General features: G+C 50.9%; 1 protein-coding gene across 1 annotated transcript in view; it reads right to left on the reverse strand.

Annotated features, from left to right (window-relative positions):
* Positions 1-24,626, reverse strand: part of FAM131B (family with sequence similarity 131 member B) — a 135,249-nt gene that overhangs the window by 17,514 nt on the left and 93,109 nt on the right. The window contains exons 4-6 of the mRNA XM_069242659.1: positions 16,434-16,527; positions 15,570-15,767; positions 13,550-13,693 (exon numbers count right to left, since the gene is read on the reverse strand). Of these exons, the coding sequence (XP_069098760.1) occupies positions 13,550-13,693; positions 15,570-15,767; positions 16,434-16,527 (436 nt within the window). The remainder of the gene's footprint in view (positions 1-13,549; positions 13,694-15,569; positions 15,768-16,433; positions 16,528-24,626) is intronic.

The following is a 24,626-nucleotide window of genomic DNA, read 5'->3' on the forward strand; positions in this document are numbered from 1 at the left end:
CAGGGCACTCCTGAGTCAGAGCACTCCCAGGACAGGGCACTCCTGAGTCAGTGCACTGCCAGGACAGGGCACTCCTGAGTCAGTGGACTCCTAGGACAGGGAACTCCTAAATCAGTGCACTCCCAGGACAGGGCACTCCTGAGTCAGTGAATTGCCAGGACAGGTCACTCCTGAGTCAGTGCTCTGCCAGGACAGGGCAGTCCTGAGTCAGTGCACTCCCGAGTCAGTGCATTGCCAGGACAGGGCACTCCCGAGTTAGTGAACTCCCAGGACAGGGCACTCCCGAGTTAGTGCACTCCTAGGACAGGGCACTCCAGAGTCAGTGCTCTGCCAGGACAGGGCACTCCTGAGTCAGTGCTCTGCCAGGTCAGGTCACTCCTGAGTCAGTGCACTCCCAGGACAGGGCAGTCCTGAGTTAGTGCACTGCCAGGACAGGTCACTCCTGAGTCAGTGCACTCCCAGGACAGGGCACTCCTGAGTCAGTGCACTGCCAGGACAGGTCACTCCTGAGTCAGTGCACTCCCAGGACAGGGCAGTCCTGAGTCAGTGCACTGCCAGGACAGGTCACTCCTGAGTCAGTGCACTCCCAGGACAGGGCACTCCTGAGTCAGTGCACTGCCAGGACAGGTCACTCCTGAGTCAGTGCACTGCCAGGACAGGGCACTCCCGAGTCAGTGCACTCCCAGGACAGGGCACCCCCGAGTCAGTGCACTCCCAGGACAGGGCACTCCCGAGTCAGTGCACTGCCAGGACAGGGCACTCCCGAGTCAGTGCACTCCCAGGACAGGGCACTCCTGAGTCAGTGCACTCCCAGGACAGGGCACTCCCGAGTCAGTGCACTCCCAGGACAGGGCACTCCAGAGTCAGTGCACTCCCAGGACAGGGCACTCCTGAGTCAGTGCTCTGCCACGTCAGTGCACTCCCAGGACAGGGCACTCCTGAGTCAGTGCACTCCCAGGACAGGGCACTCCTGAGTCAGTGCACTCCCAGGACAGGGCACTCTTGAGTCAGTGCACTCCCAGGACAGGGCACTCCCGAGTCAGTGGACTCCCAGGACAGGGCAGTCCAGAGTCAGTGCATTTCCAGGACAGGGCACTCCAGAGTCAGTGCACTCCCAGGACAGGACACTCCTGAGTCAGTGCACTCCCAGGACAGGGCACTCCTGAGTCAGTGCACTCCCAGGACAGAGCACTCCTGAGTCAGTGCACTCCCAGGACAGGGCACTCCTGAGTCAGTGCACTCCCAGGACAGGGCACTCCTGAGTCAGTGCACTCCCAGGACAGGTCACTCCTGAGTCACTGCACTCCCAGGACAGGGCACTCCCGAGTCAGTGCCTTGCCAGGACTGGGCACTCCCGAGTCAGTGCACCCCCAGGACAGGGCACTCCTGAGTCAGTGAACTCCCAGGACAGGGCACTCCAGAGTCAGTGGACTCCCAGGACAGGGCACTCCTGAGTCAGTGCACTCCCAGGACAGGGCACTCCTGAGTCAGTGCACTCCCAGGACAGGTCACTCCAGAGTCACTGAATTGCCAGGACAGGGTACTCCTGAGTCAGTGCACTCCCAGGACAGGGCACTCCCGAGTCAGTGCATTGCCAGGACAGGGCACTCCTGAGTCAGTGCACTCCCAGGACAGGGCACTCCTGAGTCAGTGCACTCCCAGGACAGGGCACTCCAGAGTCAGTGCACTCCTAGGACAGGGCACTCCAAAGTCAGTGCACTGCCAGGACAGGGCACTCCTGAGTCAGTGCACTGCCAGGACAGGTCACTCCTGAGTCAGTGCACTCCCAGGACAGGGCAATCCTGAGTCAATGCACTCCCAGGACAGGACACTCCTGAGTCAGTGCACTGCCAGGACAGGGCACTCCTGAGTCAGTGCACTCCCAGGACAGGGCACTCCTGAGTCAGTGCACTCGCAGGACAGGGCACTCCTGAGTCAGTGCTCTGCCAGGACAGGGCACTCCTGAGTCAGTGCACTCCCAGGACAGGGCACTCCTGAGTCAGTGCTCTGCCAGGACAGGGCACTCCAGAGTCAGTGCACTCCCAGGAAAGGGCACTCCAGAGTCAGTGCACTCCCAGGACAGGACACTCCAGAGTCAGTGCACTCCCAGGACAGGGCACTCCTGAGTCAGTGCTCTGCCAGGTCAGTGTGCACTCCCAGGACAGGGCACTCCTGAGTCAGTGCTTTGCCAGGACAGGGCTCTCCTGAGTCAGTGCACTCCCAGGACAGGGCACTCCAGAGTCAGTGCACTCCCAGGACAGGTCACTCCTGAGTCAGTGCATTGCCAGGACAGGGCACTCCAGAGTCAGTGCACTCCCAGGACAGGGCACTCCTGAGTCAGTGCACTCCCAGGACAGGGCACTCCAGAGTCAGTGCACTCCCAGGACAGGGCACTCCTGAGTCAGTGCTCTGCCAGGTCAGTGCACTCCCAGGACAGGGCACTCCTGAGTCAGTGCTCTGCCAGACAGGTCACTCCTGAGTCAGTGCTCTGCCAGGACAGGTCACTCCTGAGTCAGTGCATTGCCAGGACAGGGCAATCCAGAGTCAGTGAATTGCCAGGACAGGGCAGTCCAGAGTCAGTGCTCTGCCAGGACAGGGCACTCCCGTGTTAGTGCATTGCTAGGACTGAAGAAGCCCCCTGAGTATGAAATCCATTCTCTTGAACCCTGCTTTTGACACCCCCTTACCTCGGTTCATCTTTTCGACTTGGCAGGGTTCTTGCTCTGGGTTCCCTCACACGGTTTCCATCAGGTTCTGGTGCCTCTCACTGCTGGAGGTACCCTCTACCCTGCTGCCCCTCCGTGCTATGTCAAAGTTGACGTGTCCTGGCGCCCCCTGATGCCATCGTGCTGATCTCGGTCCCCCTTCCCTTGGCCTCCATTACTTTTACATTTGTATCTCTTATATAAGTTCTTTGCATCTTGGTTCTGGGTCAGTTCTTGGCACTTCAGGGCTTTTTGCTATTGTTGCCTTACTGTTTAGTTAATCCAGTCTGTTCTGTGTCGCGGAGACAAAGGTTCTTATCTGTTCCCGACTCATGCACTGATCATACCTGCTGTGGTTCTTTTACATTCTAGACTCATGCTACCAATCATACCTGCCGTGGTTCTTATCCGTTCTAGACTTATGCTACCGATCATACCTGCCGTGGTTCTTATCTGTTCTAGACTCATGATACCGATCATACCTGCTGTGGTTCTTATCCGTTTTAGACTCATGCTACCGATCATACCTGCTGTGGTTCTTATCCGTTTTAGACTCATGCTACCAATCATACCTGCTGTGGTTCTTATCTATTCTAGACTCATGCACTGATCATACTTGCTGTGGTTCCTATCCATTCTAGACTCATGCTACCGGTCATACCTGCAGTGGTTCTTATCTCTTCTAGGCTCATGCACTGATCATATCTGCCATGGTTCTTATCTGTTCTACACTCATGCACGGATCATACCTGCAGTGGTTCTTATCCGTTCTACACTCATGCTACTGATCATACCTGCCGTGGTTCTTATCCATTCTAGACTTATGCACTGATCATATCTGCCATGGTTCTTATCCGTTATAGGCTCAGGATACTGATCACACCTGCTGTGGTATTTATCTGTTCTAGACTCATGCACTGATCATACCTGCTGTGGTTCGTATCTGTTCTAGACTCATGCTCCTGATCATACCTGCTGTGGTTCTTATGTGTTTTAGACTCATGAACTGATCATACCTGCTGTGGTTCTTATCCATTGTATACTCATGCACTGCTCATACCGGACATGGTTTTTATCCGTTCTAGACTCATGCACTGATCATACCTGCCGTGGTTCTTATCTGCTCTAGACTCATGCTAGCAATCATACCTGCCGTGGTCCTTATCCATTCTAGACTCATGCACTGATCATACCTGCCGTGTTTCTTATCCGTTCTAGACTCATGCTACCAATCATACCTGCTGTGGTTCTTATCTGTTCTAGACTCATGCACTGATCATAGCTGCTGTGGTTCTTATCCATTCTAGACTCATGCTACTGATCATACCTGCTGTGATTCTTATCCGTTCTAGACTAATGCACTGATCATACCTGCTGTGGTTCTTATCTGTTCTAGACTCATGCTACCAATCATACCTGCTGTGGTCATTATCTGTTCTAGGCTCATGCACTGATCATACCTGCTGTGGTTCTTATCTGTTCTAGACTCATGCTTTGATCATACCTGCCATGGTTCTTATCTGGTCTAGACTCATGCACCGATCATACCTGCTGTGGTTCTTATCCATTCTAGACTCATACAGTGATCATACCTGCTGTGGTTCTGATCCATTCTAGACTCATACCGATCATTCCTGCCGTGGTTCTTATCCATTCCGGACTCATACAACTAATCATACTTGCAGTGGTTCTTATTTGTTCCAGACTCATGCTACCAATCATACCTGCCGTGGTTCTTATCCGTTGTAGACTCATGCTACCGATTACACCTGCTGTGGTTGTTATCTGGTCTAGACTCATGCACTGATCATACCTGCAGTGGTTCTTATCCATTCTAGACTCATGCTACCGATCATAGTTGCTGTGGTTCTTATCTGTTCTAGACTCATGCTACCAATCATACATGCCGTGGTTCTTATCCATTCTAGACTCATGCTATTGATCATACTTGCTGTGGTTCTTATCCATTCTAGACTCATGCTACCGATCATTCCTGCTGTGCTTCTTATCCATTCTAGACTCAGGCTACCGATCATACCTGCCATGGTTCTTATCCATTCCAGGTTCATGCTACCGGTCATACCTGCTGTGGTTCTTATCCATTCTAGACTCATACTACCGATCATACCTGCTGTGGTTCTTATTTGTTCTAAACACATGCACTGATCATACCTGCTGTCGTTCTCATTCATTCTAGACTTATACTACTGATCATACATGCTGTGGTTCTTATCCATTCTAGACTCATGCTACCAATCATACCTGCTGTGGTTCTTATCCGTTCTAGACTCATACTACCGATCATAAGTGCTGTGGTTCTTATCTGTTCTAGACTCATGCTACCAATCACACCTGCTGTGGTTCTTCTCCGTTCTTGACTCATGCTACCGATCATACCTGCTGTGGTTCTTATCCATTGTAGACTTTTCCGTGGTTTTTATCCGTTCTAGACTCATGCTACCGATAATACCTGCCGTGGTTCTTATCTGTTCTAAAACATGCACTGATCATACCTGCTGTGGTTCTTATCCACTCTAGACTCATGCTACCGATCATTCCTGCCGTGGTTCTTATCCTTTCTAGACTCACGCTACCATTCATACCTGCCATGGTTCTTATCCATTCGAGGTTCATGCTACCGGTCATACCTGCTGTGGTTCTTATCCGTTCTAGTCTCATGCTACAGGTCATACCTGCTGTGGTTCTTCTCCATTCTAGACTCATGCTACCAATCATACCTGCAGTGGTTCTTATCCATTCTAGACTCATGCTACCGATCATAACTGCTCTAGTTCGTATCCGTTCTAGACTCATGCTACCGATCACAACTGCTGTGGTTCTTATCCGTTATAAACTCATACTACTGATCATATCTGCTGTGGTTGTTATCCGTTCTAGACTAATGCTACCGATCATAACTGCTCTGGTTCGTATCCGTTATAGACTCATTCTACTGATCATAACTGCTGTGGTTGTTATCCGCTCTAGACTCATGCTACCGATCACACCTGCTGTGGTTCTTATCCATTCTAGACTCATGCTACCGATCATTCCTGCCGTGGTCCATATCCTTTCTAGACTCACGCTACCGATCATACCTGCCATGGTTCTTATCTATTCCAGGTTCATGCTACCAGTCACACCTGCCGTGGTTCTTATCCATTCTAGACTCATGCTACAGGTCATACCTGCTGTGGTACTTATCCATTCTAGACTCATGCTACCAATTATACCTGCAGTGGTTCTTATCCATTCTAGACTCATGCTACCGATCACAACTGCCGTGGTTCTTATCCGTTCTGGACTCATACTACCAATCATAACTGCTGTGGTTCTTTTCAGTTCTAGACTCATGCTAGCGATCATACCTGCCGTGGTTCTCATCCATTCTAGACTTTCCTGTGGTTCTTATTCGTTCTAGACTCATGCTGCCGATCATACCTGCTGTGGCTCTTATCTGTTCTAAACTCATGCACTGATCATACCTGCTGTGGTTCTTATCCATTCTAGACTCATGCTACCGATCATTCCTGCTGTGGTTCTTATCCATTCCAGGTTCATGCTACCAGTCATACCTGCTGTGGTTCTTATCCGTTCTAGACTTATGCTACAGGTCATACCTGCTGTGGTTTTTATCCATTCTAGACTCATGCTACCAATTATACCTGCAGTGGTTCTTATCCGTTCTAGACTCATGCTACCGATCACACCTGCTGTTGTTCTTATCCATTCTAGACTCATGCTACCGATCATACCTGCCGTGATTCTTATCCATTCTAGACTTTGCGCTGGTTCTTATCCATTCTAGACTCATACTACCGATCATACCTGCCGTGGTTCTTATCTGTTCTAAACTCATGCACTGATCATACCTGCTGTGGTTCTTATCCATTCTAGACTCATGCTACCGATCATCCCTGCCATGGTTCATATCCTTTCTATACTCACGCTACCGATCATACCTGCCATGGTTCTTATCCATCCCAGGTTCATGCTACCAGTCATGCCTGCTGTGGTTCTTATCCATTCTAGACTCTTGCTACCGATCATACCTGCTGTGGTTCTTATCCATTTTAGACTTTGCTGTGGTTCTTATCCATTCTAGACTCATACTACCGATCATACCTGCCGTGGTTCTTATCTGTTCTAAACTCATGCACTGATCATACCTGCTCTGGTTCTTATCCATTCTAGACTCATGCTACCGATCATTCCTGCCGTGGTTCTTATCCTTTCCAGGTTCATGCTACCAGTCATACCTGCTGTGGTTCTTATCCGTTCTAGACTCATGCTACAGGTCATACCTGCTGTGGTTTTTATCCATTCTAGACTCATGCTACCATTTATACCTCTAGTGTTGTTCTTATCCGTTCTAGACTTATGCTACCGATCATACCTGCCGTGGTTCTTATCTATTTTAGACTTTGCTGTGGTTCTTATCCATTCTAGACTCATACTACCGATCATACCTGCCGTGGTTCTTATCTGTTCTAAACTCATGCACTGATCATACCTGCTGTGGTTCTTATCCATTCTAGACTCATGCTACCGATCATCTCTGCCGTGGTTCATATCCTTTCTAGACTCACGCTACCGATCATACCTGCCATGGTTCTTATCCATTCCAGGTTCATGCTACCAGTCATGCCTGCTGTGGTTCTTATCCATTCTAGACTCATGCTACCGATCATTCCTGCCGTGGTCCATATCCTTTCTAGACTCACGCTACCGATCATACCTGCCATGGTTCTTATCTATTCCAGGTTCATGCTACCAGTCACACCTGCCGTGGTTCTTATCCATTCTAGACTCATGCTACAGGTCATACCTGCTGTGGTACTTATCCATTCTAGACTCATGCTACCAATTATACCTGCAGTGGTTCTTATCCATTCTAGACTCATGCTACCGATCACAACTGCCGTGGTTCTTATCCGTTCTGGACTCATACTACCAATCATAACTGCTGTGGTTCTTTTCAGTTCTAGACTCATGCTAGCGATCATACCTGCCGTGGTTCTCATCCATTCTAGACTTTCCTGTGGTTCTTATTCGTTCTAGACTCATGCTGCCGATCATACCTGCCGTGGCTCTTATCTGTTCTAAACTCATGCACTGATCATACCTGCTGTGGTTCTTATCCATTCTAGACTCATGCTACCGATCATTCCTGCTGTGGTTCTTATCCTTTCCAGGTTCATGCTACCAGTCATACCTGCTGTGGTTCTTATCCGTTCTAGACTTATGCTACAGGTCATACCTGCTGTGGTTTTTATCCATTCTAGACTCATGCTACCAATTATACCTGCAGTGGTTCTTATCCGTTCTAGACTCATGCTACCGATCACACCTGCTGTTGTTCTTATCCATTCTAGACTCATGCTACCGATCATACCTGCCGTGATTCTTATCCATTCTAGACTTTGCGCTGGTTCTTATCCATTCTAGACTCATACTACCGATCATACCTGCCGTGGTTCTTATCTGTTCTAAACTCATGCACTGATCATACCTGCTGTGGTTCTTATCCATTCTAGACTCATGCTACCGATCATCCCTGCCATGGTTCATATCCTTTCTAGACTCACGCTACCGATCATACCTGCCATGGTTCTTATCCATCCCAGGTTCATGCTACCAGTCATGCCTGCTGTGGTTCTTATCCATTCTAGACTCTTGCTACCGATCATACCTGCTGTGGTTCTTATCCATTTTAGACTTTGCTGTGGTTCTTATCCATTCTAGACTCATACTACCGATCATACCTGCTGTGGTTCTTATCTGTTCTAAACTCATGCACTGATCATACCTGCTCTGGTTCTTATCCATTCTAGACTCATGCTACCGATCATTCCTGCCGTGGTTCTTATCCTTTCCAGGTTCATGCTACCAGTCATACCTGCTGTGGTTCTTATCCGTTCTAGACTCATGCTACAGGTCATACCTGCTGTGGTTTTTATCCATTCTAGACTCATGCTACCAATTATACCTGCAGTGGTTCTTATCCGTTCTAGACTTATGCTACCGATCATACCTGCCGTGGTTCTTATCTATTTTAGACTTTGCTGTGGTTCTTATCCATTCTAGACTCATACTACCGATCATACCTGCCGTGGTTCTTATCTGTTCTAAACTCATGCACTGATCATACCTGCTGTGGTTCTTATCCATTCTAGACTCATGCTACCGATCATCTCTGCCGTGGTTCATATCCTTTCTAGACTCACGCTACCGATCATACCTGCCATGGTTCTTATCCATTCCAGGTTCATGCTACCAGTCATGCCTGCTGTGGTTCTTATCCATTCTAGACTCATGCTACCGATCACAACTGCCGTGGTTCTTATCCGTTCTAGACTCGTAGTAGCAATCATAACTGCTGTGGTTCTTTTCCATTCCAGACTTATGCTACAGATCATACCTGCTGTGGTTCTTATCCATTCTAGACGTTGCCGTGGTTCTTATCCGTTCTAGACTCATGCTACCGATCATACCTGCCGTGGTTCTTATCTGTTCTAAACTCATTCACTGATCATACCTGCTGTGGTTCTTATCCATTCTAGACTCATGCTACCGGTCATACCTGCCGTGGTGTTTATCCATTCTAGACTCATACTACCGATCATACCTGCTGTGGTTCATATCCATTCTAGACGCATGCTACCGATCATACCTGCTGTGGTTCTTATCTGTTCTAAACTCATGCTACCAATCATACCTGCAGTGGTTCCTTTACATTCTAGACTCATGCTACTGATCATACCTGCCATGGTTCCTATCCATTCTAGACTCATGCTACCGATCATACTTTCCGTGGTTCTTACCCGTTCTAGACTCATGCTACCGATCATACCTGCTGTGTTTCTTACCCGTTCTAGACTCATGCTACCGATCATAACCGCTGTGGTTCTTATCCGTTCTAGACTCACGCTACACATCACAACGGCTGTGGTTCTTATCTGTTCTAGACTCATACTACCAATCATAACTGCTGTGGTTCTTTTCCATTCCAGACTTATGCTACAGATCATACCTGCTGTGGTTCTTATCCTTTCTAGACTCATGCTACCGATCATACCTGCAGTGGTTATTATCTGTTCGAAACTCATGCACTGATCATACCTGCTGTGGTTCTTATCCATTCTAGACTCATGCTACCAATCATACCTGCCGTGGTTCTTATCCATTCTACACTCATGCTACCAATCATACCTGCTGTGGTTCTTATCTGTTCTAGACTCATACTACCAATCATACCTGCCGTGGTTCTTATCCATTCTAGACTCATGCTACCGATCATACCTGCCGTGGTTCTCATCCGTTCTAGACTCATTTTACTGATCATACCTGCAGTGGTTCTTATCCAGTCTAGACTCATACTACCAATCATAACTGCTGTGGTTCTTTTCCATTCCAGACTTATGCTACAGATCATACCTGCTGTGGTTCTTATCCTTTCTAGACTCATGCTACCGATCATACCTGCAGTGGTTATTATCTGTTCGAAACTCATGCACTGATCATACCTGCTGTGGTTCTTATCCATTCTAGACTCATGCTACCAATCATACCTGCCGTGGTTCTTATCCATTCTACACTCATGCTACCAATCATACCTGCTGTGGTTCTTATCTGTTCCAGACACATGCTACCAGTCATACCTGCTGTAATTCTTATCCATTCTAGACTCATGCTACCAATCATACCTGCTGTGGTTCTTTCTTCCCCCCCGGCAAATGTGGCTGATCTCGGCTACTCTACTTGCGTTCTCCCTAGGTTCTTGGTCCATATCACTGTTGTATTAGCTACGTAACATGGTCCTCTTCTGCAAACTCTGGCGTGCCTCTCAGGGGTGTCCACGCTTTCCATGCGCACTGCACTTTCTCCTCCCCCTCACCTTCTTTCTCCAACAGTTCCAGGTATCACTTCCTCTTCTGGTTTGTTTTTTTCAAAGAGTCCTCATCACGTCTCCCCGTTCCAGACCCTACTTTTCGTAACTATCTAGGTTCCCCAGTTTGAGTCTCTGCCAGTTCCTCCATGTTCTTCATCTAGATATCTGCTAGGGTGTTCTTTTTCTGTTCTTGTGATGTCTCTTCATGGCCCCGCCCCTTGGTAACCAAGCTGTGCTTCTCTGTTCTTGATTACCGTCACTTTGTTTATCTTCAGGTCTTGACAGATGTGAGCTGGTAGTTCTAGGTGTCCGCGCCACAGCTCTCAGTGAGGTACTCCCACAGCACTGTGTCCTGCATCTCCACTGGCTGCTGGTGGAGCTCCCTCCCTCTGCCTCTTGCGTTTGGTTGTCCTCTGTTCTTGACTTGCTGTATTGTGATTGCACAGAACCCCTGGGGCTGCTTGCTTCTCTACGGCTTCTTCCTAAAGTTCTCTGTTAGCTCCTGCTACGTTTCCCTGGACTCCATCCTCTTAGCCTGGTTTCCCATCAGCATCAGATGTTGCTACATCTCCTCACTCCAGGCTCCCTCAATCTCGCTTCTGCAAGAGCTCCGGCAGTCTCAGACCTCCAGCTCTGACTGCCTTGGTTCTCAATCTCTTCTTTACGCATGCCTCTGTTTTAGTCCTACTAACCTGGTTCCCCAATTGGTTCCTGGTACCTCTCCCTGGATCTCCATGAGGTCATGGAATGGATCATTGATCCCGATGTTGCATGTGTTTGTGATACTTCTACCGCAGCCAATCACCCTATACCTTGGTCCTAACCCACCCTTTCCTCTGTCAGACCTTTGAGGAACCCACTGCCAGGGATCTCCTGCACTTCCTGGAATGTCCTACTGCTCAGCAACCACCACACCACTTACACTACTCCTGATGGGCAACTGCTGCTGCTGTGACTCCCCTGGCACTCCCTGTTCTAGGTTACTCTTGGCTAGTTTCCACAACAGTTCCTTTAACATAACTTGGTGGTAGCCAACTGTTCCATCCAATCATCATTAATTCCTGCAAAGAATACATTTCTACTTCCCTTTAACTTGGCTCTTCATCAGCTCCTCACTCGTGATATTCTAGGTCCTACTTAAATGCGTCCTTAATAGTTTCCGCGCCCTTGCTAGTGATGTAGCTCCTGCTTGCCAACAGGTTCCTCTCTGTTCTAGGTGGCCCTTAGCTGGGGTCTGCTTCAGCACTTGACATGCGTCTCTACTTTAGGTTATTGTTAATCAGTGGCGGCCATGCAGAATGTGATGGGAGGCCCCTGAGCCTCCCATAAACTGATATTCATTGGCTTCGGGCTGAATGGGGCCTTCTTGAAGGGTTGGCATCCCCCATGCACCGCACAGGCTGCAGGGGCCTTTAGTAAGCCCCTGTACTTACCTTGTTGATTTATTGGTTCTTTGTACATATCTCTGTAACAAAGGTCCCTCTTACATCTGTTTCTAGCTCTCACCTCTTTCATAAGTCTCCTTTCCTTTACCCCACCTTGAGTTGCTGTCATGCCTGTCTGTTCTAGAGACTCCTTGCTTGCATCTCCCTCGGGTTCTGTTTGAGTGAGTTACACACACCCTGTTAGTTCATCAGTTCCTAATACATCTCCTTGACACAGATCACTCATCTCTGTTCCCATCAGTTCATCTTTCACACATCAACATTCAATGTCTCCTTCCATTTGACATCAGTTCCTGACATGTCTGGCTGCTGTGGATCCCCAGGATGTCATTGATCCCTGCACTGATCACTCTTCTAGAGGGACACTGACCAGCTTCCTTCTCCATGGGTCACTAACACACATCTCTGTTCTAGCTCAGCCTTACCCTCATTCTTCATTATCTCCTGGCCTGTAACAGTTTCCCTGATTTCCCTCAATGTCTCTTCCATCAGTTCTTAGCACATGAAACTGTTCTGGTTCCATCAGACAGGGGGCCTCCGTCACATTTTGGTGGGTCTCACTGCTCAAGGCATCTCATACCTGGGTGCTCTATTGATACTTTCTATATCTCGCTGTTCTAGGCCCTCCTTACCTTTATTCTCCATTAGTTCTTGGTATGTCTCACTGTTCTAGGCCATGCTTTCAGTTATTCTCCATTAGTTCTTGGTATGTCTCGCTGTTCTAGGTTCTCCTTACCTTGGTTCTACAGTAGTTCTTGGTATGTCTAATTGTTCTAGATCCTACTTACATTTATTCTCCATTAGTTCTTGGTATGTCTCGCTGTTCAGGGTTTTCCTTACCTTGGTTCTCTATTTGTTCTTAGTATGTCTCACTGTTCTTGGTCATGCTCACATTTATTCTCCATTAGTTCTTGGTATGTCTCGCTGTTCTAGGTTCTCCTTACCTTGGTTCTCTAGTAGTTCTTGGTATGTTTTGCTGTTCTAGGCCCTCCTTACCTTTATTCTCCATTAGTTATTGGTATGTCGCGCTGTTCTAGGCCTCTCTTACCTTTATTCTCCATTAGTTCTTAGCATGTCGCACTATTCTAGGTTCTCCCTTCTCTGGTTCTTCATTAGTTCTTGGTACGTTTTGCTGTTCTAGGCCCTCCATACCTTTATTCTCCATTAGCTATTAGTATGTCACGCTGTACTAGGCCCTCCTTACCTTTATTCTCCAATAATTATTTGTATGTCCCGCTGTTCTAGGTCTTCCTTACCTTGGTTCTCTATTAGTTATTGCTATGTCTCACTGTTCTAGGTCATGCTTACATTTATTCTCCACTAGTTATTGGTACGTCTCACTGTTCTAGGTCATGCTTACATTTTTCCCCATTAGTTCTTGGTATATCTCACTGTTCTAGGTCTTCCTTACCTTGGTTTCCTATTAGTTCTTGGTATGTCTCACCTTTCTAGGTCATGCTTACATTTATTCTCCATTAGTATGTCTCGCTGTTCTAGGCTCTCCTTACCTTGGTTCTCCAGTAGTTCTTGGTATGTCTCGCTGTTTTGTGTTCCACTGTTATCTTGGTTGGAGTTCATGCTCATTTGCTCCCCATCCATGGATGACCAAGCCATCAAGGTGGCCTCGGAGATGGCAAACTGCTGCATGACACCTGCAAGGAGGCAGAGGTGCTGATCAGAGGTCAGGGACAGAACACCTGCATAGATCATCCTCCACATGTCTCATCTGGGGGTGTAACGGCTATCCAGAAACCCTGCCACTAAAACCCTCAGGGGACCATCACCTGCCTGAAATTCCCTGTGACCATTCCCACCAGGAAGCACCAACCACCAGTGTCATAAACACCAGCACTGACAATGTTTATAAGGGCTTTCCCCCTGTTCAGAACCCTCAGCAGGTGTCCTCTCCCTGCATGCCATACCGTGCCACTATTCTCTTTGGAGACCTTACCAACTTCTCCAACTAGGAGGCCACTATTCTCTCTGGAGACCTCACCAAGTTGTTCAGGTAGGAGGCCTCGATTCACCCTCTGGGGAAACCACCACCTTCCTTAGATAGGAGGCCACTATTCACCCTCTGGAGATCCCACCACCTTCTTCAGATAGGAGATCATGATTCTCTCTGGAGACCCCACCGCCTTTCACATATAGGAGGCTATGATTCACCCTCTGGGGCAACCACCACCTTCCTCAGATAGGAGGCCACGATTCACCCTCTGGAGACCCCACCACCTTCCTTAGATAGGAGGCCACGATTCACCCTCTGGAGAAACCACCAACCTCCACAGATAGGAAACCATGATTCACCATCTGGAGGCCCCACCAACTTTTTCAGGTAGGAGGCCATGATTCACCCTCTGGAGACCCCCACCACCTTCCCAGGTAGGAGGTCAATATTTACTCTCAGGAGACCCCTGCACTTTCCTAGATCGGAGGCCACAATTCACCCTGTGGAGACCCCCACCAACTTCCACAGATAGGAAGTCAATATTACCCTCTGGAGACCCCACCACCTTCCACAAATAGAAAGCCACAATTCACCTTCTGGAGACCCCACCACCTTCCTTAGATAGTAGTCCACAATTCACCTTCTGGAGACCCCATCACCTTCCCAGATTGGAGGCCACGATTCAACCTCTGTAGACCCCACCACCATCCACAGATAGGAGGCCATGAATCACCCGCTGGAGACCCCACCACCTTCCTTAGATAGGAGGCCATGATTCACCCTCTGGAGAAACCACCAACTTCCACAGATAGGAAACCATGATTCACCCTCTGGACACTCCAACAACTTCCACAGATAGCTGGCCATGATTCTCCCCCTGGAGACACCACCACCTTCCTGGAAAGGAGGCTGCAATTCACCCTCTGGAGAAACCACGACCTTCCGCAGATAGGAGGCCAGGAATCACCCCCCTGGAGGCCCCACCACCTTCCCAGATAGGAGGCCACGATTCACCCTCTGGAGACCCCACCACCTTTCCAAAGAGGAAGCCGCAATTCACCCTCTGGAGACCCCACTACCTTTTTCAGATAGGATGCCACGATTCACCCTCTGGAGATCCCAACAACTTTTACAGATAGGAGGCTATGAATCACCCTCTAGAGACCCCACCACCCTCCGAGATAGGAGGCCAGACCCCTCCGGAGACCCCACCACCTTCCCAGATTCCAGTTCACTGTTGATTCTTGAGGTACCCCACCCCATTTATAGCATCTGGTTTTCAGTCATGGTTGACCCAAGGAATCACCCCAAACTAAGTTCACCCTTACGAACTCTGGAAGATTGCACTACCAGCCCCTTGCTGTGCCGTCATCCACTTAATGAACCGTGGAGGGATACACCACTTTCACAGAGCTCTGCCATAATTCACCCTGTGACCTCTAGAGTGGTGCCCTGGGTGCTCTCCCATCACTGAACTTCTGGTGAAGGTTCCGCACCCCACAACATCTAAGCAAACCCAGCACCACAACCCTTCAGTGGTCTCTGTCACAGGACCTCCTTGCTGGAACCACAGTATGTACCGGCCAAGAAGCGGGCCTCCTTCTCGCCATCACTCAGGTCCGAGTATGCATCGACATCCATGCGTACGGTTTCATGGGCATAGTGCTGCTGTAGGCTGGCAGCTTTGCCCCATCCTTGCCACTCAATCATATGTGCCACCCGGCCCGAGCCCATGGCTGTGGGCTTCGTCACACGGTCCTTCATGGTTCGCGAAATCCCTGGGGAGAAGAAACAGGACCATTGTCAGGTGGTGGGAGACACGGTCACTCTGGGAGGGGAGAGGCTGGAGCACCAAGGATGAGAGGGAAGCAGGAGAGAGGACGAGGGAGTGCTGCATCAGCAGTGATGGACAACAAAGGAGTTACACACGTCTGAGTAAAAGGTCACTGTCAATGACTGACACGCAAGAGAAGGATATAGGTGCACGGGCCCCACCGAGAGGCTACTGACCGCAATGAACACATGGGAAATAGAATTATATGCAGTGGAGGACACATAAAAGATGGAGTCACGCCCTCAGGTTCCACCATAAGGCCTTTTTAGGAGAGCTGATGGACCATTGATTCAGCAAGACCTGCTGTGCCAACAACTGTCTTGGAGGGAGATCTGGTGATGACGAGTAACTGAACGAAAGGGTGATGGATGGGAGATTTGGTCGGATTGGGATGCGTTGAGGTGCAGGGGGCTTGGGGAAGAAGGGGGCATCTGACTGCTCGGGCAGCAGCAAGGGGTTGTTCGGTAGAAGGAACTGACAAGGAGCTCTTTCATTGATGGCATACTCAATGAGGAAGACCTTGATGAGTTTGGGTCTCACCGAGGAGGGATTAAATGGTGCAGGACTTAAGAAGGTGAGGCAAGCACTTGTATGGTGACAGTGACCTTACCTTTGACAGAAGACTTAGCAAGGGCGCCGATTCCATAGGCGTTGGAGTTGCGCTTCAGTTTCGGGAGGATGGAGGTGGTGTCCTCGATGGAGAGCTGAAATGACAGAGTAGGAGAAACATTGACCCAGAATGCTTCACATCATCAGGAAGTGTCAGGACATGAGATACCCCAGCTAAGAGCCGCCCTGACCTAAGAGTCACCTGAGAGTTTTCCCATTAAAAACCTTCAGGAGATGGTCCAAGCCCTACCAAGTCAAGAGAGGCCTCTCAAGCCGGTGCCACGGTTCTAGCTCACAACACTCCCAAGACACTGTCTCCGTGGGCCTGGGCAGTGCCAACAGGGCTCCTGCACCACAGCCTAAGGCCACGGGTAGCCGAGAGATCCAGGCTCTCGCCGAGCCGCGTACTTTAGCAAGTGGCCCTTTCAAGAAGTTCATCTGCATTCTTGTGAAGCCCTTAAATGTCTTCCTCCTCTGTGTCCTGATTCTGGTCTTGGGAGACCCATGTACCTGCGTCTGTCCTTCTGTGTTTCTGTTTGTAAGGTAAATCCTCCCATCATGTACGGCACAGTGGTAACAGAAGCCCGGTTGCTCCACGTCAGACCTAAGACAGCATGTATTTAAGGGCTTTGAGTTAGAGCACACACGTTACACGTCTGGTACACACATGTTACATGTCTTATACACACATGTTATACATCTGGTACACACGTGCTACACATCTGGTACACACATGCTACACCTCTGGTACACACATGTTACACGTCTGGTACACACATGTTACATATCTGGTACACACATGTTACACATCTGATACACACATGTTACACATTTGGTACACACATGTTACACGTCTGATACACCTGAGCTGCCTGATACACCATGTCCTCATGTCACGGTTTCATGGGAGACACATCCCATTTCACGCCAGCTGCCTTCTTCCACAAAGGAGCCAGCCTTCAGCCCCCCTAGAAATGCACAGTGGAGCCCCCAGACATGACTCTCTAAATGTACCAACTCTCAAAGACCTGACTCATTTGGAAGTGTGTGAACAGTGCCAACGGTTCTCTTGCGAATTACTAAGCATATGTGTAATCAGCAGTCAAACTCATGGAGCTGACTTTTTAAAAGTACGTTTCTAGGTCATTTTATAAGAAGTCCATGTTTAAATGCTAAATGCAAAATCCAAAAGGTTAGTCAATGTACACAAAGATGTCAGGAGGGACCATACAGGAGCTGGGTCAGTCGTCACATATGCTGCTCAAGCTTCCTGGGACACTTCAAACCTCTTCACACTTTGTAGTTTGGATGAGGAAGGGCCACTGACAGCTTTCAAGGGGCATGGGCTCCACTGGCCTTGCTGGTTTCAAACCAAGCTCTCTAGCCTATCACATTATCACAGTGACTATAATGCCAGGCACTTTGCTGTGGTCAATGATGTAATTTCAGATATTGCACTGATGTTATCAATGATGTCATGGAACATGTCATGAGTGATGTAATATGGTGGGGAATTAGCAGTGCACGGTGGGGGTGCGAGTTATACTTTATGGCACAAGGACAAGGAAGTGCGACCAACCCCCTGAGGGACCCCCCCTTGGGCATCCAACCCCCTGCTCCCCACGGCCCTTGACTGGAGTTTCAGTGCGGAGCCTGGCCTGCGAGGTGATGCCCTGAGGGGGCCCCCCTTTGGGCACCCATCCCCCTGCTCCCCACAGCCCTTGACTGGGGTTTCAGTGCGGAGCCTGGCCTGCGAGGTGACGCCCTGAGAGGGCCCACCCTTGGGCACCCAACCCCCTGCTCCCCACGGCCCTTGACTGGAGTTTCAATGCGGAGCCTGGCCTGCGAGGTGACGCCCTGCGGGGGGCCCCCATTGGGCACCCAACCCCCTGCTCCCCACGGCCCTTGACTGGAGTTTCAGTGCGGAGCCTGGCCTGCAAGGTGACGCCCTGAGGGGGCTCCCCTTGGGCACCCAACCCCCTGCTCCCCACGGCCCTTGACTGGAGTTTCAGTGCGGAGCCTGGCCTGCAAGGTGACGCCCTGAGGGGGCCCCCCTTGGGCACCCAACCCCCTGTTCCCCACGGCCCTTGACTGGAGTTTCAGTGCAGAACCTGGCCTGCGAGGTGACGCCCTGAGGGGGCCCCCCGTTGGGCACCCAACCCCCTGCTCCCCACAGCCCTTGACTGGAGTTTCAGTGCGGAGCTCGGCCGGCGAGGGGTGGAGCTGAGTGCAGCGGCCACCCCCAGAACACACACAGATGACTATGGGCCTGACGTAGAGTTCAGCGGATGGGATACTCTGTCACAAATGTGACGCATATTCCGTCTGCCGTATTACAATTCCATAATATCCTATGAAAATCTTAACACAGCAGATGGGATATTCGCCATCTTTGTGATGGAGTAACTCATCTGCCAAACTCCGAGTCAGGCCCTATGTCATGTAACGAGATAAAGGATGCCACTTTGAGGGAATCAGACCTACTGACTTTGTAAAAGTGTCAAAAAACAAAAAAATAAAAAGCGGCAAACCTTATGGCTTTATAAGGGAGTCAGCACATCACAATATATATAAAAGACCTTTTGACTTTGTCAAAATCTCACTATTAATTATAATAAAATGTGTATTTCATGAATTCCCAGATTGCAATATATAACAATAGGATTGTCACACAATATTTTCAATAAAGCTTTATCTGAAATAAAAGATTAAGGCCCACTTTATAACAATGGCGGTAAGAACAGCCTACCGCCGCGGTGAAGGCCTCCAAAATACCGTCACCGCGGCTACCATCCGTCCACCATATCATGATCACTGCAGACTTCCACCACAAGAAGGGCATAAATCCGGCAGTGATCATACTGGCGGACGGTGGTAAGATGGTGCTGCTACCACCATCACCGCCTCGCCACTAGAACGCTACCAGCCGTATTATGACCTGTGATACGGCCTGGTAGTGTTCTGCTGGCGGGCGCTGCTGGCGGTAGCAGTGCCCCTTCCCGTTCTCTGCCGGAAGACCTCCCCGACCAATGTAAATCGGCTTCCAACAGGAGAGGGGAGTGGGAGGGTGGGGGGTGTTGTGTGTGTGTGTCTGAGTGTGTGCATGAATGTGTGTGTGTGAATGCATCTGTGTGTGTTGTATTGTTTGCGTAGTTGTATGCGTGTGAGTGAATGCGTGTAAGAATGAAGTGAGTGCATGTCTGCATGTCAGTGTGATCGTTGTAAGAATGTGTGCATGCAAGTCTGGAAGTATGCGTGTATGAATGTGTGTATGCCAGTGTGAGTGATTGGGTATATGCGTGGTGCCTGTCTGTGGGTGTGTGCGTGTATGGGGAATGGGGGGTGAGTGTGAGGATCGGAGGGGGTGGGGGTGTGAGGATTGGAAGGGGTGGGGGTGAGTGTGAGGATCGGAGGGGGTGGGGGTAAGAGGACTGGAAGGGGTGGGGGTGAGTGTGAGGATCATAGGGGGTGTGTGAGGATCGGAGGGGTGGGGAGTGAGTATAAGGATTGAAGGGGTGGGGGTGTGTGTGAGGATCAGAGGTCATTGAGGGAGTTTGAATGGAGGGGGGTGGGGATGTCAGGTGTGTGTTGGTGGGATAGGGGAGCCACCTACTGGTGACAGGGAAGGAATTCCCTGTCACCAGTAGGGCCTACCGCCATGGTTTTCGTGGGCTTGCTAACGCCACTAAAACCATGGTGGTAGGCAGGCTCATAATGCCCCATGCGGGATAATGCCGGCTGCCAGGCTGCAGATTGACATCTCCGGCCCAGTAGCTGATATGAGTGGAGAAGTGGCAGGTTGGCTGCAGCTAACCTGCCATTCTCATAATGTGGCGGTATGTACCGCCAGCCTATTGGCGGTACTACCGCCACATTTCCATTCACCGCTGGGGTCATAATGCCCCCCTAAACATGTCATTGAGTCGTTTTAGAACATTTTTCAAGCCACAAAGTGCAGACATAGAATGAACCACCAGGGGCCCCTGTACTTCAGCTGGAGAGCATCCGGTTTATCCTCAGAGCACTTTACAAAAACAAGGGAAGCTCTCCTGGGGCCATGGATTCAATGACCCAGGAGACTTACTGAGGTTTTTTTTATGTTGTTCAGGGGGCTGCTGCACTCCCTGCATCCCTTCACAATATTACAAACATATGGTGACTAGAAGGGAGCTGCTGCACTCTCTGCAGAAAACTTTTGTAGACAACTAATTACAGGACATGACATGAAGACAGGAAGGGTGGATTGCATATCATGTTTTTTAATGGTACGCCCCTGTAGTCTACCTATACCACAGACTGTGTATGCAGAAGCTGCTCTCAAACCTATGCCAGCAGCATGCACTGTGTACTGCCTGTAACTGTGCACAGTTGGGGTAGACTGCGGTCTTCACAGGACCAACAGCACCAACGTTTACAAGCAGCCTTTGGCTGTGCACAGCAGACGGTGGGGTGCAGAGTGACTGTTGGCCAGTCCCTGCAACCCATCCTTTGTGGGCACCTAATGTTCACAGTGGACAGCCTTTGATTGTCTGAAGCAGGGCTGAGACCAGTGGTCTCAAAGTTGTACTTTGCATGGCTGGGGTGCGGGCCAGGACTCTGCACCCCACCCTCTGTTACCACTTGACACCGATTGCAGCCAATATTTGCAAATGTGTAGCAGGGGTGGGCTGAAGGGACTGTCATCTTTTCATGCTCTGCATCCCACCCTCCAGAGGCATCTGGCCTCCATTTTTCATGGCCTTCAACCCTATACAGTGGGGTTCAGCTGCAGGGACATGCACGGCCACTCTAGTCAAGTGCTTTAAGTTTTCCCTGGTGTTGGTATCGGGTGGATATCTTCCTATATGGCATCTCCAGGCCATGAGCAGCAGTAAAGCTTGCGCCCTATGGTGGTTTATCGTCCAGGCAGCACTAGCATCTCCACAGTTTGGCCCCTTGAGTCTCTCGGGCTGGCCTCTGGTGGTGGTTTAGTGAATGGTTGTGCTTGCTCTTCCACAGCCAGGGCCCTTGGGTCCATGAAGCTGACCTCCAGTGCTGGCATCCTGTGTGGGCAGTGCTTGTTCCTGTACATCTAGGCCCTCTGAGCCCATTAACCCTGCTACTGGTGCGCTGGGCAGGTGGTACTGGCCCCTCCTCTAGCAGCTGCTTGAGAATGTGAAGCTTGCATATGATGTTGGTGTACTTGATGGGGGTATTTGGCCCTCTCTAGCCATGCCCTTGAGTTTGTGAAGCTTGCATCCAGTGGTTGCTGTACAGGCGGTACTAGCTCCTCTGCAGCTTGGCTCCTTGAGTCATGAAGCTTGCACCTGTTGATGGCATATGAGTAGGTGGTACTTGCAGACGGATCCCTTGATGGTGGTATACCGGGCGGTTGGTGCTTGCAGCTCCACAGGCAGGCTGTGAGTCAATGAAGCTTGCACCCAGAGGTGTGCTCCTCTGCAGCTTGGCTCCTTGAGTCAATGAAGCTTGTACCTGGTTGTGCCGGACCAGGCGGTCGGAGCTAGTGCCCACATGGCCAACCCCCTGCGTATGGCCTGCATGTTGGAAGTTGGCTGCAGGGCACGACCTGTGATTAGACTAGTTTCATCCCTTCTGGATTATGTGAATTCTCCCTATCTAGATTTACCACAATAGCCAGTGCTTAATTTGACCCCACGGGCACTTATTTTTGGGGATCAGAACTTATTTTTCCAAACCAGGGGAAAAACACCCAGATAATGAAGACGGAGGAAGAGAAAGATGGCAAATCCGTCACAAAGGGAGAAAGCGACCTGCTGGAGTGGGATAACGGACCAGGACGTGTCTGGAAGATGCATGAGATGGAGTTAAGACTCAGCAGCCTTGGTATTAGCACTCCGACGTTTAATCACAGCGATGAGGGCCTCTGCTGGAGCTCCGGCACTCTATTGTTTACAAATTAAGCACTGATGAGACCTCACACACTGTTTACAATTGGTACGGGATGAAGCTGCTCGCCTGATTCTCAACAGCCCCAGAGGAGTCTCTGTCGATCCCCAGCCCCAGGGGAGTATCCGTCAATCCCCAGCCCCAGGGGAGTCTCCAGCGAGAGGTCTCCATCGATCCCCAGCCCCAGAGGGATCTCCATTGATCCCCAGGCCCACAGGAGTGTGTATTGATCTCCAGCCCCAGAGGGGTCTCTATCGATCCCCAGCCCGAGAGGGGTCATCATCGGGGGGTCTTCTTCGATCCCCAGCCACAGAGGAGTCTCCATCGATCCCCAGCCCCAGGGGAGTCTCCATCAATCCCCAGGGGAGTCTAGATCTAGGGGTCTCCATCGATCCCTAGCCCCAGAGGGGTCTCCATTGATCCCCAGGCCCAGAGGAGTGTGTATTGATCCCCTGCCCCAGAGGGGTCTTCATCGATCCCCAGCCCCAGAGGAGTCTCCACCGATCCCCAGCCCCAGAGGGGTCTCCACCGATCCCCAGCCCAGGGGAGTCTTCATCGAGGGGTCTCCACCGATCCCCAGCCCCAGAGGGGTCTCCACCGATCCCCAGCCCCGGGGAGTCTTCATTGAGGGGCCTCCATCGATCCCCAGCCCCAGAGGAGTCTCCACCGATCCCCAGCCCCAGAGGGGTCTCCACCGATCCCCAGCCCAGAGAAGTCTTCATCGAGGGGTCTCCACCGAGCCCCAGAGGGTTCTCCATCGATCCTCAGCCCCAGAGGGGTCTCCACCGATCCCCAGCCCAGGGAAGTCTTCATCGAGGGGTCTCCACCGAGCCCCAGAGGGTTCTCCATCGATCCTCAGCCCCAGAGGGGTCTCCACCGATCCCCAGCCCAGGGAAGTCTTCATCGAGGGGTCTCCACCGAGCCCCAGAGGGTTCTCCATCGATCCTCAGCCCCAGAGGGGTCTCCACCGATCCCCAGCCCAGGGGAGTCTTCATCGAGGGGTCTCCACCGATCCCCAGCCCCAGAGGGGTCTCCACCGATCCCCAGCCCCGGGGAGTCTTCATTGAGGGGCCTCCATCGATCCCCAGCCCCAGAGGTGTCTCCACCGATCCCCAGCCCCAGAGGGGTCTCCACCGATCCCCAGCCCAGAGAAGTCTTCATCGAGGGGTCTCCACCGAGCCCCAGAGGGTTCTCCATCGATCCTCAGCCCCAGAGGGGTCTCCACCGATCCCCAGCCCAGGGAAGTCTTCATCGAGGGGTCTCCACCGAGCCCCAGAGGGTTCTCCATCGATCCTCAGCCCCAGAGGGGTCTCCACCGATCCCCAGCCCAGGGAAGTCTCCATCGAGGGGTCTCCACCGATCCCCAGCCCAGGGAAGTCTCCATCGAGGGGTCTCCACCGATCCCCAGCCCAGGGGAGTCTTCATCGAGGGGTCTCCATCGATCCCCAGCCCAGGGGAGTCTTCATCTAGGGGTCTCCACCGCTCCTCAGCCCCAGAGGGGTCTCCATCGATCCCCAGCCCAGGGGAGTCTCCATCTAGGGGTCTCCATCGATCCCCACCACAGTCTTCACAGTGGACTTCGCTTCGCCCTAAAGCTTGAGCAGTGCAGGCCCGGTCTGCACCAGGAAGGACTTCTCGAGGCATCTTCCTGCCGCCAGCAACCCTGGCCCACTGACCCTCATGCTCATTCACAGGAGATCCGTCCTCGTGTACCTGCTAAACTGTGGATGTCTTTACCCGGCATTTAAAACACACTCCAATCACATCACCATGAAAAGAAAATTCCACGTTGATTTTCCAGCAGCCACGGCTGCGCCCCTTCCTTCAGTGTGAGCTGGAGGCTTCCAGCGCCTGGATGCCTTTTGGGGTAACAGCAGCGCTATATTCATGCCGGTTGTTTTACTCCGCTACACAGGCTGTGGCAGGACGGGAGACCGTGAAACAAAAAAACAACACTTTCTATCCAGGTATGGACACTGAGGGATGGTGAGGGGTGCTGAGGGTGGTGAGGAGTGGTGAAGGGTGGTGATGAGTGGTGAGATGTGATGAGGGGTGGTGAGATGTGGTGAGGGGTGGCGAGGGTGGTGAGATGTGAGGGGTGGTGTGGGTGGTGAAGGGTGGTGAGGGGTGGTGAGATGTGGTGAGGGGTGGTGAGGGTGGTGAGATGTGAGGGGTGGTGTGGGTGGTGAAGGGTGGTGAGGGGTGGTGAGATGTGGTGAGGGGTGCTGAAGGTGGTGAGGGTGGTGAAGGGTGGTGAAGAGTGGTGAGCGGTGGTGAGGGGTGGTGA

Source organism: Pleurodeles waltl, chromosome 7 (assembly GCF_031143425.1).
Source record: "Pleurodeles waltl isolate 20211129_DDA chromosome 7, aPleWal1.hap1.20221129, whole genome shotgun sequence".
NCBI lineage: Eukaryota > Metazoa > Chordata > Amphibia > Caudata > Salamandridae > Pleurodeles > Pleurodeles waltl.